The sequence below is a fragment of the Entelurus aequoreus genome, linkage group LG20 (genome assembly GCF_033978785.1).
Source record: "Entelurus aequoreus isolate RoL-2023_Sb linkage group LG20, RoL_Eaeq_v1.1, whole genome shotgun sequence".
NCBI classification, from domain to species: domain Eukaryota; kingdom Metazoa; phylum Chordata; class Actinopteri; order Syngnathiformes; family Syngnathidae; genus Entelurus; species Entelurus aequoreus.
The window spans coordinates 12,276,664-12,293,116 of record NC_084750.1 but is presented as its reverse complement, the minus strand read 5'-3'; the positions used below and the strand labels follow the sequence as shown (position 1 = coordinate 12,293,116).

The window sequence follows — 16,453 nt, the reverse complement described above, 5'->3', positions numbered from 1 at the left end:
CTCTGATGACTGCTTTGCGCACACTTGGCATTCTCTCCATGAGCTTCAAGCACACCTGTGAAGTGAAAACGCCAGCTTTCTGAGACTCTTATTTTGTCAGCGCAGGCAGGATGAAGCAGCGCTTTTATTGTGAAGACAGGAACTGTGCAGTCGGTCTTTAGAGTTTTGACGGCAGGTACGGCGCGAGAGTCTGTTGAAATAAAAAGTGTTTCTCGCCTTCCTGTCGGTCATTTTTTCTTAATAATGATCCGGCAGCAGCCAGCGTCATCTCACAAGACCCTCGGGTGCTGTGAATGTCAATCAAGTGACGTCTTGGTGATGATTGATAATTGCAAATTTTTAGGTCTATTTTTTTAATGGCTGGCTGGCGATGGACAGACACAACCTCCACCATCGACTGGCAGCTCACGATCGAGGTAATGGGCACCGCTGGTTTAAACTGAAATATTCCCACTTTGGTGGAGTGACACTTGGTAGTGTGATCATTTTATCCACGTTAGCTGCTACATGCTAACTAGCTGCACTGTGTGATACCAGCGGCCCCGCGTCGTTGCACAAAGACTCAAAGACACTTAATGAGGCCAAGATAATTCACCCCCCTTTTTCAAATACGCTATGATACAATTGTGTGTCATTGCTAAAAGCAACAAAAAGAGTGAATGCTCTTAAAGCATGCACATGGAAATGTATCAACGCTGGAGAACTTACAGACTTTAATTTTCATTTATTGTCGATTAATTGACTTATCGAACATCGGCCCAGGCCTATTGGTGAGTGTAGTTTTCTTCTAGCGTTTAAGCGTTGGCCGGGTCTGTAAATTAACTAAATCTCCCAGAATCCTCTGTGCAGCGCAGGAACGGCAAGATGGGGGCATTAAACACCGTAGGCAGGAAATTAAGTGCTACCAAACAGAAAAACAAGCCCTGGCCAAAACATAACCTCTTTGGCAGAGGTAAGAAAGTCTGCCTTCTGGCAAAGCTAAGCACGCCACTTTCGTTTCGAGCGCTTTAAAGGCAACACAGAGCTAGGCGGTTGACGCGCACCGCACAGAGTAAAATTTAAAAAAAAAAAATCAACGCGGGTAGTAGTAAGAGCAAGCTAAAAAGCTACTTAATACATCCTCATCCAACTATTTTTTTTTACTGCTTTTCTGTTGATGTTGCAGGGGGCTGGAGCCTATACCAACTGCACTCGTGTGGAAAGCAGGGCTGGATTATTTCCACCTCAAACTGTCACACAGAAAATATATTTGAAGCCAGCGAAGCCAAACGTCAGTTTTTGAGGTATTTTCGTTTATTAAAATGTACTTTGTAAGTAGGGCTGAGCGATATATCGATATACTGGATATATCGCGGGTTTGTCTCTGTGCGATATAGAAAATGACTATATGGTGATATTGGAGTATACGTTCTCACGCAGTTGCTTTTAGCTGCAGGCATTACACTACAGGCTCTTCTCACTCTTTCTAGTCTCTCCTTCTTACAGACTCTCAAACAAGCGCACCTTGTTACATACGTCACATACATATACGCCCTCGCTGAGCAGAGAGGTAGCAGCATGGGTAAAGTTAGCTGTGGTGCGAGTGGTAATACGAGAGAAAGAAGGTGCGAATCTGGTAACAAATGAAGAAAGAATTAAATCCTAAGAAAAACAGCAGGGGGTCCATCGTCTGGCGGTGGTTTGGCTTCAAGTGGGAGTATGTCGAACAGACAACCGTCATTTGTCAAGTGTGGGGCAAAAGCGTTGCTATAAAAAGTAGCATTACAGCTAATATGTAGCATCATTTGAAAAGTCCCCTGCTAGAGAATGAAGAGTGCTTACTCCGCACGTCAACATCTCCGGCCGGTGCCACACCCACAAAATGCCGAGGCAAACATTTCCACATCAACACCGTATGAAAAGAATAGTCCACGACATAAGGAGATAACGTCCGCAGGAACCTACCACATAGCGAAGGACATACACTATTTGATTTCCTATTATGCAGCTCATTTTTATTTGACACTTATTGAAATATCTTGTGTGACATCATGCACAAAAGTGCACTTTATTTGTTTTAAACTATTGTAGCGGCGTTCTGTACAAAAAAGTGCACTTTAATTTAGTGTTGTTTTGATATGTCATCTTAGTGACATCATGCACAAAAGTGCACTAATAGCTTGTTTTAAAGGCCTACTAAAATGAATTTTTTTTATTTAAACGGGGATAGCAGATCCATTCTATGTGTCATACTTGATCATTTTGCGACATTACCATATTTTTGCTGAAAGGATTTAGTAGAGAACATTGACGATAAAGTTCGCAACTTTTGGTCGCTGATAAAAAAAAGCCTTGCCTGTACCGGAAGTAGCGTGACGTCACAGGAGGAAAAACTCCTCACATTTTCCCATTGTTTACAATGCAGCGAGAGCGATTCGGACCGAGAAAGCGACGATTACCCCATTAATTTGAGCGAGGATGAAAGATTTGTGGATGAGGAAAGTGAGAGTGAAGGACTAGAGTGTACAGGACGTATCTTTTTTCGCTCTGACCGTAACTTAGGTACAAGCTGGCTCATTGGATTCCACACTTTCTCCTTTTTCTATTGTGGATCACGGATTTGTATTTTAAACCACCTCGGATACTATATCCTCTTGAAAATGAGAGTCGAGAACGCGAAATGGACATTCACAGTGACTTTTATCTCCACGACAATACATCGGCGAAGCTCTTTAGCTACTGAGCTAACGTGATAGCATCGGGCTCAAATGCAGATAGAAACAAAATAAATAAAACCCTGACTGGAAGGATAGACAGAAGATCAACAATACTATTAAACCATGGACCTGTAAATACACGGTTAATAATTTCCAGCTTGGCGAAGCTTAACAATGCTGTTGCTAACGACGCCATTGAAGCTAACTTAGCTACGGGACGGCAGCGGCGGCGGGCGTTGTAGCTTTCGACGACACCCCGGCCGCCATCAGAGTCGGCAAGAAACATATATTTCCCCAAAGTTACGTATGTGACACACACATAGCGACACGCACGTACGGGCAAGCGATCAAAGGTTTGGAAGCCAAAGCTGTACTCACGGTAGCGCGTCTGCTATCCACCTCAAAGTCCTCCTGGTTGTGTTGCTGTAGTCCGCCGCTAATACACCGCTCGCACCTACAGCTTTCTTCTTTGCAGTCTCCATTGTTCATTAAACAAATTGCAAAAGATTCACCAACACAGATGTCCAGAATACTGTGGAATTTTGGGATGAAAACGGAGCGTTTTGTATTGGATTCAATGGGTCCGAATACTTCCGTATCAACCATTGACGTCACGCGCATACGTCATCATACATAGACGTTTTCAACCGGAAGTGTGGCGGGAAATTTAAAATTGCACTTTATAAGTTACCCCGGCCGTATTGGCATGTGTTGCAATGTTAAGATTTCATCATTGATATATAAACTATCAGACTGCGTGGTCGGTAGTAGTGGCTTTCAGTAGGCCTTTAAAATGTCTCTGACAATCTTGCACTTTCTGTTTTGGAAATGACATGAATGTTTGTGCCACTGCTTAATAACTGTTCAATAAATACACTTTTGATAAATTGACTTAGTTGTGATTTCCCTCTCTGCATGAAAGTTTAAAATGAGCATATATTAATGCAGTATGAAGAAGAATGTTTTAATGTAGACACATAGAATCATCATACTGCTGTGATTATATGCATCAAGTGTTCATTCAAGACTAAGGCAAAATATCGCGATATATATCGTGTATCGCGATATGGCCTAAAAATATCGAGATATTAAAAAAAGGCCATATCGCCCAGCCCTATTTGTAAGTTGACTTTTCTGAGAAACAACCTTTTCCAGACTGATATAAAAAAAATACCATTCTAGAGGACACTGCTTCCCATAATGTAAAAGTTGAAAGACACTAACCTATAGAGGCTTTGCAGCTGACGTCATCAGCCACGCCCATTAGCTTGGCGGCCATCTAGCCGGTCACCAGTTCAGTGCCGGTCAACGACTCACACACGCTTTCTTGTTAGATCTGCTGCTATTTGAGCTTGGAAATGCCGGAAACCTGCTGTGCTGTTGGATGTAGCAATAGACGAGGCGATGAAACAAATCTTAGCTTCTATAGATTCCCGGCAAACATCAAAAAACGCGATAAATGGATTGCGGCGATTTGTCGTGAACGATGGAAACCTACGATTTACACAAGGATATGCAATGAACACTTCATATCAGGTATGTAAACAAACTATAACAGTAGGCTCTTCTGTGTGTGCTTTTTCCTTACCTTGGTCATGAGAAGAAATCAATTCTTGTTTGGAATCTGCCATATCAGCCCATCATGCACAAAACCTGCTGTAAAATACTTGTAGGCATCCAGACTCTTGTATGCCTTAAGGTCCTTTCCAGTGTACGGAGATGGTGAATCGACGAGGTAATTATAAGTGTCTGGATATGAGAGATCAGGCAGGTCGGCTGTTGCAAAATGCTCAGGTGATTTTAGCATGCTTTTTGGTAAAAGGTACGGATCCGTTGTGCCAACAAGGTTCAACTTCTCTCGGTAACGTTTCTTGGACGCTTCATCCAAATGCACAACTTCATTGGATAGCAAATCAGCCATAATTCGGATGAAATCGGTGAAAATGTAGCGCAGAAATCAAACTGAATCTGTACGAACACGTAGGAACGAGCTGACCGGTTGACCGGCAAGATGGCGGTATAACACAAAGTCACGTGATAAAATCACGTGACTGCAAAGCCTCTATACATTATTGTTTTTACACTTGTTACACTGGATGTTTTCAATGCTACTTTAAAGACATTAACTGTAAGTTATTCTTTTACATATTTGCATGAAACAGTAGATGTTCCTGCACAATTATTTGCACTTAGAAATAATTGTAGTAAAAAATATGTTTAGAAGATTTTAGCATTATGATTGTGTTCAATTACAGTAGGTGTGTTTATCCTAAACATTCCTGACCTGACACAATATGGCATTTTTACCAAGTTTTTCTTCGGATATATACCACAATAATATTGTACCGTGGCCTTATTACACGGATAGTATCATACTGTGAGATTTTGATTTTGCCACATCCCACAATACGACATGTTACAACATCACTAGTCACGTGTGTAAACAACAACAACAAGTCCTGCAAGTTGAAGATTTATGAAGCTATCACATACCAAAAGGAATAAGCCCCTTTTCATCTCGCAGCATGTTGAAGGTGGTGGCCATCACAGCTCCCTTGTTGGACACCATTCCAAGAACCTCCACAATTCCACACAGCTCTTCTTCAAGCTGGGAGATACAAAGACGAAAGCATAAGTGGAGATTTATTATAAGCTAAATATGGAAGTGAACACTTAAAGGCCTACTGAAATGAAATGTTTTTATTTAAACGGGGATAGCAGATCTATTCTACGTGTCATACTTGATCATTTCGCGATATTGCCATATTTTTGCTGAAAGGATTTAGTATAAAACAACGACGATAAAGATTGCAACTTTTGGTATCTGATAAAAAAAAAAAAGGCTTGCCCCTACCGGAAGTAGCGTGACGTAGTCAATTGAACATATCCACAAAGTTCCCTATTGTTTACAATGATGGCCGCCAGAAGTGAGAGAGATTCGCACCGAGAAAGCGACGATTTCCCCATTAATTTGAGCGAGGATGAAAGATTTGTGGATGAGGAAAATGCAAGTGAAGGACTAGAGGGCAGTGAAAGCGATTCAGATAGGTAAGATGCTGTGAGAGCCGGGGGTGACCTGATATTCAGCTGGGAATGACTACAACAGTAAATAAACACAAGACATATGTATACTCTATTAGCCACAACACAACCAGGCTTATATTTAATATGCCACAAATTAATCCCGCATAACAAACACCTAGGTGTTTGTTATGCTAGCTCCTAGCTCCTAGCTCGAGCTAGTTATAGCAAGCGATCAAATGTTTGGAAGCACAGCTACGTACTCACGGTATCGCGTCTGTGTATCGAAATCAAAGTCCTCCTGGTTAGAGTCTCTGTTGTCCGAGTTCTTCGATCTTGACTGCATCTTTCGGGAATGTAAACAAACACCGGCTGTGTTGTGTTGCTGACTTCCCTCGCAAAATATCCGCTTCGCACAGACAACTTTCTTCTTTGCTTGCTCAGCTTCTTTCTCCATAATGCAATGAATGTCCAGAATACTGTGGAATAATGAGATGAAAACAGAGCTATTTCGTATTGGCTTCAATGGGGAAGCCATACCTCTGTTAAACTGGCTACGTCACGCGCATACATCATCATACCGAGACGTTTTCAAGCGGAAGTGTGGCGGGAAATTTAAAATTGCACTTTATAAGTTAACCCGGCCGTATTGGCATGTGTTGCAATGTTAAGATTTCATCATTGATATATAAACTATCAGACTGCGTGGTCGGTAGTAGTGGCTTTCAGTAGGCCTTTATTAAGTCACTCGCACTGTTGATATCTGCATCTCACAACCAATACATGCACTATATTTGTAGTATTTTTAATTTGGACTTTGTAGTTTTTTATAGTCTCTCCCGAATGAAACTTTGTGAAACATAAGTGAGGAGGAGTGATTGCAATCGGCTACAATGCGTGCCGGTTTGTGTGGGTGTTTGTCTACCATGGCTTCCTCCCCATCCAAACACAAACAAGCTATGTGCATATCATTGGAAGAATATAATTATAATACCACACTTTCATGGGATTGTTTAAATTAAAAGTAATATATGTAATATATGATGAAACAAAGCAGCAGCTTCCCTGTTTATCCACTCTTTATCACAAAAGAAAACCCCCCCAGGTGAACAGCTGAATTTACTACTTCCAGTGCTGACGTAATCTGACTCGCGTCCCATATGTGACCACAGCATGGACAAAAAGACTCCTCCCACACCCACCAAGGACTGTTTTCACTGCTGGACTCTAGAAAGAGGTTCCGCAGCCTCCGAAGCAGAACCTCCAGGTTCTGTAACAGCTTCTTCCCTCAGGCCGTAAGACTCTTGAACGCATCATAATTAAATTATCCCCTCTAGTCCCCCCAAAATGGATTAAGTGAAGTGAATTATATTTATATAGCGCTTTTTCTCAAGTGACTCAAAGCGCTTTGCCTAGTGAAACCCAATATCTAAGTTACATTTAAACCAGTGTGGGTGGCACTGGGAGCAGGTGGGTAAAGTGTCTTGCCCAAGGACACAACAGGAGTGACTAGGATGGCGGAAGCGGGGATCGAACCTGCAACCCTCAAGTTGCTGGCACGGCCGCTCTACCAACCGAGCTATACCGCCCCATCTTCTTATTCTTTACATCTCAGCTGCATTCGGGCGGAAGGCGGGGTACACCCTGGACAAGTCGCCACCTCATCGCAGGGCCAACACTTTACCCACCTGCTCCCAGTGCCACCCACACTAGTTTAAATGTAACTTAGATATAGGTGAGGGCGGACCTACGTCACTTCCGCCTACCAATCCCCTAGCAATCGGGAATTAGTTGAAAACAAACCAGCTCACAGCGAACACAGCATTGACAGAAAAAGCATTTAACGAGCGTTGTGGCTTGGAAGTCGGCGTTAAATCCTTCATTTACGCATTTTTACTTATTCGCGTATCGTGTGAAAAAACGAAAATGTATTATTTGCGTCAGACTCGTCTCAGTGAACTTTAAAGCTTCTCAGGCTTAGCTTAGCTTGCTAGTTAGCTGAGCCTGCGCGCTACTAAGAAAGAGACGCGGAAGTTATCAACAACAAGATTGATTGATTGAGACTTTTATTAGTAGGTTGCACAGTGAAGTACATATTCCGTACAATTGACCACTAAATGGTAACACCCGAATAAGTTTTTCAACTTGTTTAAGTCGGGGTCCAGATCAAGTGTTAGTGTATAAAATATTGAGAGATTTGAGGGCTACATGTATTGTTTAAGTACAACAAAGGAGAGTTTACCTACTCAGTGGCCTGGTGGTTAGAGTGTCCGCCCTGAGATCGGTAGGTTGTGAGTTCAAACCCCGGCCGGGTCATACCAAAGACTATAAAAATGGGACCCATTACCTCCCTGCTTGGCACTCAGCATCAAGGGTTGGAATTGGGGGTTAAATCACCAAAAATGATTCCTGCCCACTGCTCCCCTCACCTCCCAGGGGGTGATCAAGGGGATGGGTCAAATGCAGAGGACAAATTTCACCACACCTAGTGTGTGTGTGTGACAATCATTGGTACTTTAACTTAACTTAAACAGAGAAGGGGGAGGTGGCAAAATAACCTAATAAGGAAAGTAATACCAAGATTACGGGTAAATAATACTGGAATGTCCGGCAAAAAACCCCAAAAGAAAGCAGACTGACCCCTAGTAGCCTGGTCCTTGTAAGTTGTAGCCTAATGAAGGCGCAGTACAGCAGGCGAATAATGTACAAAATATATGTCTTTGTATTGAAAGACTGTCTTGAAAAGTTGATTAAATGGCAACATGAAAATTATAGGGTTTATTGGTTTTTAAAAACCCAACTGTTAAGTGCAAATTTAAACGAAACCGGTTTTTGAAAATAGCTAGCTAGGCTATAGACTATATAGTATATACCGCATGTTATTTTTGTACAACAACAACTTCAGCTGTCGAACGTTATAAGGTACAAATTCAACAAGTACAACGTTAGCACGGGCGGTATAGCCAAGTTGTGGTTAAGAAGGTGGATTTTTGTTCCTTATATTTACCAGAAACGAAGTGATCCGAACACACGACCCGGGACTTTGGGGGACTCCAGTGAGAACCGTCCTGGTTTTCCCGGTGAGCCATTTGTCTCGTCTCTGTGGGCTTTTATCACGCTTTGGCAGGACAAAATACAACCTTTGTTTTCCCTGTTTCCAGTTGTGGTTAGCACAACCAAAAACAACACAGTTTTTCGGCATTTTGGAGGCAGAATGACGGGTTTAACCAGCGTAGGTCGACAGGTTAAAGAGTAATGGCGACGGTTTGTTTTCAACGCCAGTCTGGTTGCTATGGCTCGAAGAACCCGTATGTAGCTCAGTTGCCCGGATGTCGGCCCTCACCTATTGGGTGTCACTATGTAAAAGCACTTTGAGTCACTAGAGAAAAGCGCTATATAAATATAATTCACTTCACAAGATAAGTAGTAAACATGTATAAAGAATAAGAAAATACGTAGCCAACATTTGTAGAGATGAAAAAGATAAGTAGTAAACATTTATAAAGAATAAGAAAATACGTAGTTAGCATTTGTATAGATGAAAAAGATAAGTAGTAAACATGTATAAAGAATAAGAAAATACGTAGCTAACATTTGTATTGATGAAAAAGATAAGTAGTAAACATGTATAAAGAATAAGAAAATACGTAGCTAACATTTGTATAGATGAAAAAGATAAGTAGTAAACATGTATAAAGAATAAGAAAATACGTAGCTAACATTTGTAAAGATGAAAAAGATAAGTAGTAAACATGTATAAAGAATAAGAAAATACGTAGCCAATATTTGTAAAGATGAAAAAGATAAGTAGTAAACATGTATAAAGAATAAGAAAATACGTAGTTAGCATTTGTATAGATGAAAAAGATAAGTAGTAAACATGTATAAAGAATAAGAAAATACGTAGCTAACATTTGTATAGATGAAAAAGATAAGTAGTAAACATGTATAAAGAATAAGAAAATACCTAGCTAACATTTGTATAGATGAAAAAGATAAGTAGTAAACATGTATAAAGAATAAGAAAATACGTAGCTAACATTTGTATAGATGAAAAAGATAAGTAGTAAACATGTATAAAGAATAAGAAAATACGTAGCTAACATTTGTATAGATGAAAAAGATAAGTAGTAAACATGTATAAAGAATAAGAAAATACGTAGCTAACATTTGTATAGATGAAAAAGATAAGTAGTAAACATGTATAAAGAATAAGAAAATACGTAGCTAATATTTGTATAGATGAAAAAGATAAGTAGTAAACATGTATAAAGAATAAGAAAATACGTAGCTAACATTTGTATAGATGAAAAAGATAAGTAGTAAACATGTATAAAGAATAAGAAAATACGTAGTTAGCATTTGTATAGATGAAAAAGATAAGTAGTAAACATGTATAAAGAATAAGAAAATACGTAGCCAACATTTGTAAAGATGAAAAAGATAAGTAGTAAACATGTATAAAGAATAAGAAAATACGTAGCTAGCATTTGTATAGATGAAAAAGATAAGTAGTAAACATGTATAAAGAATAAGAAAATACGTAGCTAACATTTGTATAGATGAAAAAGATAAGTAGTAAACATGTATAAAGAATAAGAAAATACGTAGCTAACATTTGTATAGATGAAAAAGATAAGTAGTAAACATGTATAAAGAATAAGAAAATACGTAGCTAACATTTGTATAGATGAAAAAGATAAGTAGTAAACATGTATAAAGAATAAGAAAATACGTAGTTAGCATTTGTATAGATGAAAAAGATAAGTAGTAAACATGTATAAAGAATAAGAAAATACGTAGCTAACATTTGTATAGATGAAAAAGATAAGTAGTAAACATGTATAAAGAATAAGAAAATACGTAGCTAACATTTGTATAGATGAAAAAGATAAGTAGTAAACATGTATAAAGAATAAGAAAATACGTAGCTAACATTTGTATAGATGAAAAAGATAAGTAGTAAACATGTATAAAGAATAAGAAAATACGTAGCTAACATTTGTATAGATGAAAAAGACAAGTAGTAAACATGTATAAAGAATAAGAAGATAAGTAGCTAACATTTGTAAAGAATAAGATACTCACGGGGTCATTTAGCTCAACTGTAGTAGTTTGTCCTTCTCCGTCAGCAAGAGTGAAGCTTTTTCCACTTTGGTGCACCTAAAGAAGACAACATTTATGTTAATGTTTGCCCAGAATCTTCTCTCTCATATCGTTACACACGACAACGACCTTTTCAACACGCCCGGCGACGCACACCGGTTTGTTGATATAGTTGGACAACATAGAGCAGTTAATTCGAGGCTTTGGGAGGTCCAGTAGTGTCGACATCTTGCTGGTTAGCATAAATGGCGACAACTGCAGAATCATAAGCCAAGCTCCCGCGCGAAATGGGCATCACTTACTTTTTAGTTACGGACTGCCCCGCGCGGGCGGGGATTATACGCTTAAGGAAAGCAACCACATGGCGGGAAACCCCGGTGTGCATACTTAAGCGTACCCAAATTTCATTTATTGCATATCCGTTGTCCGTAAACATTTGGTTCCGGTTGACCGCACCAGTGTCAGTATATGATGCTCACATTTCATCGTATTTATTGAACCACTTGATCCAGTAATGCATACGTACAAATCAATAAATGATTACACATGCCTGGAAATAGAAAACATTACTGCGGTCGTTGTCACTATCACGCACATAGACATCTTCTAAGGGTACGCAGCATGGAGCGCTACTGCCTACTGGCGCTGACGAGACGCGGGGCCGCCATCTTGGAGTGGTGATCCGCTCCACTCAGTGCAATTCATTTGGCAGGAGCAATGAACTGTCAACGCATTTAATTCATCTTACCTCACTGAATACCACTGATTTTCACGCGTTTTTTTGTCATACGTGTAGCTATGATAAAGGACACATGTTTTATTATTCATAGTTTGCTTAACAGTGATAGAATATTCTTATATGCTATAAGGGACCAGACGTCCGAGATCAAAACTGGGAATATAATCCCAAAGAATGGGGAAAAAAACAGTCAGCTATTTTTAAATCAAAGAAACAATATGATTAGGTTATATATATACATGCGTAAATCCAACATAAACAATGTATGACTACATTAGATATCTATATGTCTTAAAACTTAGGGACATATAGACTGTATCTCTGTTGGTCCTTGTATCTCTGTTGCTGTAGCAGCACAGAGTTTATTTTGTCTTGACACTTTGTATTGATATTTTGTATTACATTCTTCCCTTAAATGATAATGTTTACAGTTATTGTTTTATATGTATTTTTTATGTATGTATGATAAAAGCATCTGCCAAATACTTCAACATAAACATACACTACCGTTCAAAAGTTTGGGGTCACATTGAAATGTCCTTATTTTTGAAGGAAAAGCACTGTACTTTTCAATGAAGATAACTTTATACTAGTCTTAACTTGAAAGAAATACACTCTATACATTGCTAATGTGGTAAATGACTATTCTAGCTGCAAATGTCTGGTTTTTGGTGCAATATCTACATAGGTGTATAGAGGCCCGTTTCCAGCAACTATCACTCCAGTGTTCTAATGGTACAATGTGTTTGCTCATTGGCTCAGAAGGCTAATTGATGATTAGAAAACCCTTGTGCAATCATGTTCACACATCTGAAAACAGTTTAGCTCGTTACAGAAGCTACAAAACTGACCTTCCTTTGAGCAGATTGAGTTTCTGGAGCATCACATTTGTGGGGTCAATTAAACGCTCAAAATGGCCAGAAAAAGAAAACTTTCATCTGAAACTCGACAGTCTATTCTTGTTCTTACAAATGAAGGCTATTCCACAAAATTGTTTGGGTGACCTCAAACTTTTGAACGGTAGTGTATATTGAAAGTCTTTACATCAGCTAAACCACCAATCTGTTTCACTGGATTCAGAATTAAACCCAATTCTGTCTTACCCAACAATGTTAGTATTTGAATATTGTTTTTTGATTGATTGATTGTTCGAAACTTTTATTAGTAGATTGCACAGTTCAGTACCTATTTCGTACAATTGACCACTAAATGGTAACACCCGAATAAGTTTTTCAACTTGTTTAAATCGGGGTCCACGTAATCAATTCATGGTAATTGGTTAATTGAAGACTTATTCCTGGTTACAATTACACTGTTAAGAAAGTATTGTCTTATACTTTGCCTAAAATGAGAATGCATCAGTGGCGGCTGGTGAATTTTGTTTTAGGTGTCACAATCATTTTTTTCAACTTTATGTTATTCAAGTATGACATTTTTAAATTTAATTAATTTCATTGACAAGCAATTCTATTATGGCCATACTCTTGTTTGCTAGCGGCTACGATTTCAGTACTATTGAAGATATTTTCTCCTTCTCAACTCTGTGGTAATATTTTTTTCACAAAATACAACCAATAGTACGTTAATGTTAAATCTTACTTGTGAAAAGTAATCCCCCGATTCCTATTTTTAACAGTCCGCTCATTTGAGCAGGAAAACGCTGAACACCATCTTTGTTTTCTACCTGTCAACTGTCAGTTTAGGCCGGTTTTTTTCAACCACTGTGCCGCGGCACACTAGTGTGCCGTGAGATACAGTCTGGTGCCGTGGGAGACTATGTAATTTCACCTATTTGGGTTAAAAATATTTTTTGCAAACCAGTTATTATAGTCTGCAAATGATGTGTTGTAGTTGAGTGTCTGCACTGTCTAGAGCTCGGCAGAGTAACCGTGTAATACTCTTCCATATCAGTAGGTGGCAGTAGGTATATAGCTAATTGCTTTGTAGATGTCGGAAACAGCGGGAGGCAGCGTGCAGGTAAAAAGGTGTCTAATGCTAAAACCAAAAATAAACAAAAGGTGAGTGCCTCTAAGAAAAGGCATTGAAGCTTAGGGAAGGCTATGCAGAACGAAACTAAAACTGAACTGGCTACAAAGTAAACAAAAACAGAATGCTGGACGACAGCAAAGACTTACTGTGGAGCAGAGACGGCGTCCACAATGTACATCCCAACATGACATGACAATCAACAATGTCCCCAAAAAGAAGGATAAAAACAACTGAAATATTCTTGATTGCTAAAACAAAGTAGATGCGGGGAATATCGCTCAAAGGAAGACATGAAACTGCTACAGGAAAATACCAAATAAAGAGAAAAAGCCACCAAAATAGGAGCGCAAGGCAAGAAGTAAAACAGTACACACAGGAAAACAGCAAAAAAGTCTAAATAAGTCAGGGTGTGATGTGACAGGTGGTGACAGTACACCTACTTTGAGACAAGAGCTATAGTGATGCATGCTTGGTTATGCTTTAAAGCATACTTGCCAACCCTCCCGTTTTTAGCGGGAGAATCCCTGTATTCAGCGCCTCTCCCGACAACCTCCCGGCAGAGATTTTCTCCCGACAAACTCCCGGTATTCAGCCGGAGCTGGAGGCCACGCCCCCTCCAGCTCAATGCGGACCTGAGACTGAGTGGGGACAGCCTGTTCTCACGTCCGCTTTCCCACAATATAAACAGCTTGCCTGCCCAATGATGTCATAACATCTAGGGCTTTTAGAGAGTAGAGTGGACAACTGCGCACACAACAAGGAGACGAAGCAGAAGAACGAGGAAATTACAGACATGGCGACGCCGTCGACGAGCAAGATGAAGAAATACGCTTGCAAGTTCCAAAACGAATGGAAACAAGAATTTCAGTTCATCCAGGACAGTTCGAAGGGGAAGGTGTATGTTGCCTGTAAATTTTGTAGAACAGACTTCTCCATTGAACACGGTGGCCGAAATGATATACTCATCATGAACGGAGAAGTTAAACAGGACAATACTGCCATCTAATGGATGGCCACCGGAAAACTGAAATTGAAGTATTTCTTTTATTTATATGTAAATAAAATAAATATATACATATATATATATATATATATATATATATATATATATATATATATATATATATATATATATATATATATATATATATATATATATACATATATATATATATATATATATATATATATATATATATATATATATATATATATATATAGCTAGAATTCACTGAAAGTCAAGTATTTCATATATATATATATATATATATATATATATATATATATGAAATACTCGAGTTGGTGAATTCTAGCTGTAAATAACCACGCCCCCCCTACCCCCCACCTCCCGATATTGGAGGTCTCAAGGTTGGCAAGTATGTTTAAAGTCATATCCAACAATTGCGACGACGACTTTTTACTGTCAACTGAGTTTTGTTTTTTAATGATTTCTGCTGGTGGTGTGCCTCTGCATTTTTTTCAATGAAAAAAATGTGCCTTGGCTCTAAAAAGGTTGAAAAACACTGATGTAGGCTGCTCGCCGGCTCCTCATCACCACTTCAAGATGGCGGCCGAATTTCTCGCGTCACAACAGCCGATGCTGCGTCTACTTATAACATGTCTATGATCACGCACGGCCGCGTGTTTGTTGAGGAACTGGTGATACTAGTACGTGCGGTTTCTACACGGACAAACTCGACAACGCACCACCGGAAATATAATGACTTAGCGCTTTCTTGTACACAACAGTTGGCGGAAATTCTCTAAAGGAACCGCGCATTAGTTTTACGTCATGAAAAGACGTAAAATGGCCGAATCCAGAACTCTTTAACAACGACTTTCTACTTTCGAAGCTCCGATCTTTCCTGTGAAAAAGTAGACCGACGATTACTGTAACTGTACCTCATTCATCTGACGTCATTCATCTGACGTCAACATTCCAATCTGACGCCGTTTCTGTTTCTGTGATCATTTGTAGGTCGACCATGTTGTCTTTCTTGGGTTTGCGTAAAGACTCAAAGAAGCAAACGGAGAAGGAAGCTGATGGCGGCTTTGTTATCATTGGTAAGCAACCTTGTGACTTCATTATCAACACCCTACGTTTATGTACGTGACCAAAACGTTTTAAATGCAACATTTCTCCCCCAAAAAGTGATACAATTGAAAAAGTTTTCCAATTCTATTTACTTTTTTTGTGTGTCCTGGATTATCCGCGAAGACAATACAGAAATGTGTGACCTTTATTTTGGAAAAGGAACTTCAAAACATCATGGCTCCCTTATTGTGTGGGAAAGATGCACAAAATAAGAAGTAAATGGATTAGTTAAGTCGGTGCTTTTCAACCTTTTTTTGAGCCAAGACTAGTGTTGTCCGATAATGGCTTTTTGCCGATATCCGATATTCCGATATTGTCCAACTCTTTAATTACCGATACCGATATAAACAGATACCGATATCAACCGATATATGCAGTCGTGGAATTAACACATTATTATGCCTAATTTGGACAACCAGGTATGGTGAAGATAAGGTACTTTTTTAAAAAAATTAGTAAAATAAGATAAATAAATTAAAAACATTTTCTTGAATAAAAAATAAAGTACAACAATATAAAAACAGTTACATAGAAACTAGTAATGAATGAAAATTAGTCAAATTAACTGTTAAAGGTTAGTACTATTAGTGGAGCAGCAGCACGCACAATCATGTGTGCTTACGGACTGTATCCCTTGCAGACTGTATTGATATATATTGATATATAATGTAGGAAGCAGAATATTAATAACAGAAAGAAACAACCCTTTTGTGTGAATGAGTGTAAATGGGGGAGGGAGGTTTTTTGGGTTGGTGCACTAATTGTAAGTGTATCTTGTGTTTTTTATGTTGACTTAATTAAAAAAAA

General features: G+C 39.0%; 2 protein-coding genes across 5 annotated transcripts in view; one reads left to right on the top strand and one right to left on the bottom strand.

Annotated features, from left to right (window-relative positions):
* LOC133635923 (replication protein A 14 kDa subunit-like) overlaps window positions 1-11,179 on the bottom strand; it is a 70,100-nt gene extending 58,921 nt beyond the window's left edge. The window contains exons 1-3 of one of the 2 annotated variants that reach the window (XM_062029385.1): window positions 10,953-11,179; window positions 10,806-10,880; window positions 5,190-5,304 (exon numbers count right to left, since the gene is read on the bottom strand). In XM_062029385.1, coding sequence (XP_061885369.1) covers window positions 5,190-5,304; window positions 10,806-10,880; window positions 10,953-11,090 — 328 coding nt within the window. In that variant the 5' untranslated portion in view covers window positions 11,091-11,179. The remainder of the gene's footprint in view (window positions 1-5,189; window positions 5,305-10,805; window positions 10,881-10,952) is intronic. The other variant, XM_062029386.1, reaches the window with a different exon arrangement.
* Window positions 11,180-15,201: 4,022 nt separating this feature from the next.
* The window catches only part of LOC133635921 (UBAP1-MVB12-associated (UMA)-domain containing protein 1-like), a 13,961-nt gene continuing 12,709 nt past the window's right edge, over window positions 15,202-16,453 (top strand). The window contains exons 1-2 of one of the 3 annotated variants that reach the window (XM_062029384.1): window positions 15,202-15,426; window positions 15,530-15,615. In XM_062029384.1, the coding sequence (XP_061885368.1) occupies window positions 15,537-15,615 (79 nt within the window). In that variant the 5' untranslated portion in view covers window positions 15,202-15,426; window positions 15,530-15,536. Of the gene's footprint in view, window positions 15,450-15,529; window positions 15,616-16,453 lie in introns of all 3 variants that reach the window. The other 2 variants (XM_062029383.1, XM_062029381.1) reach the window with 2 other exon arrangements.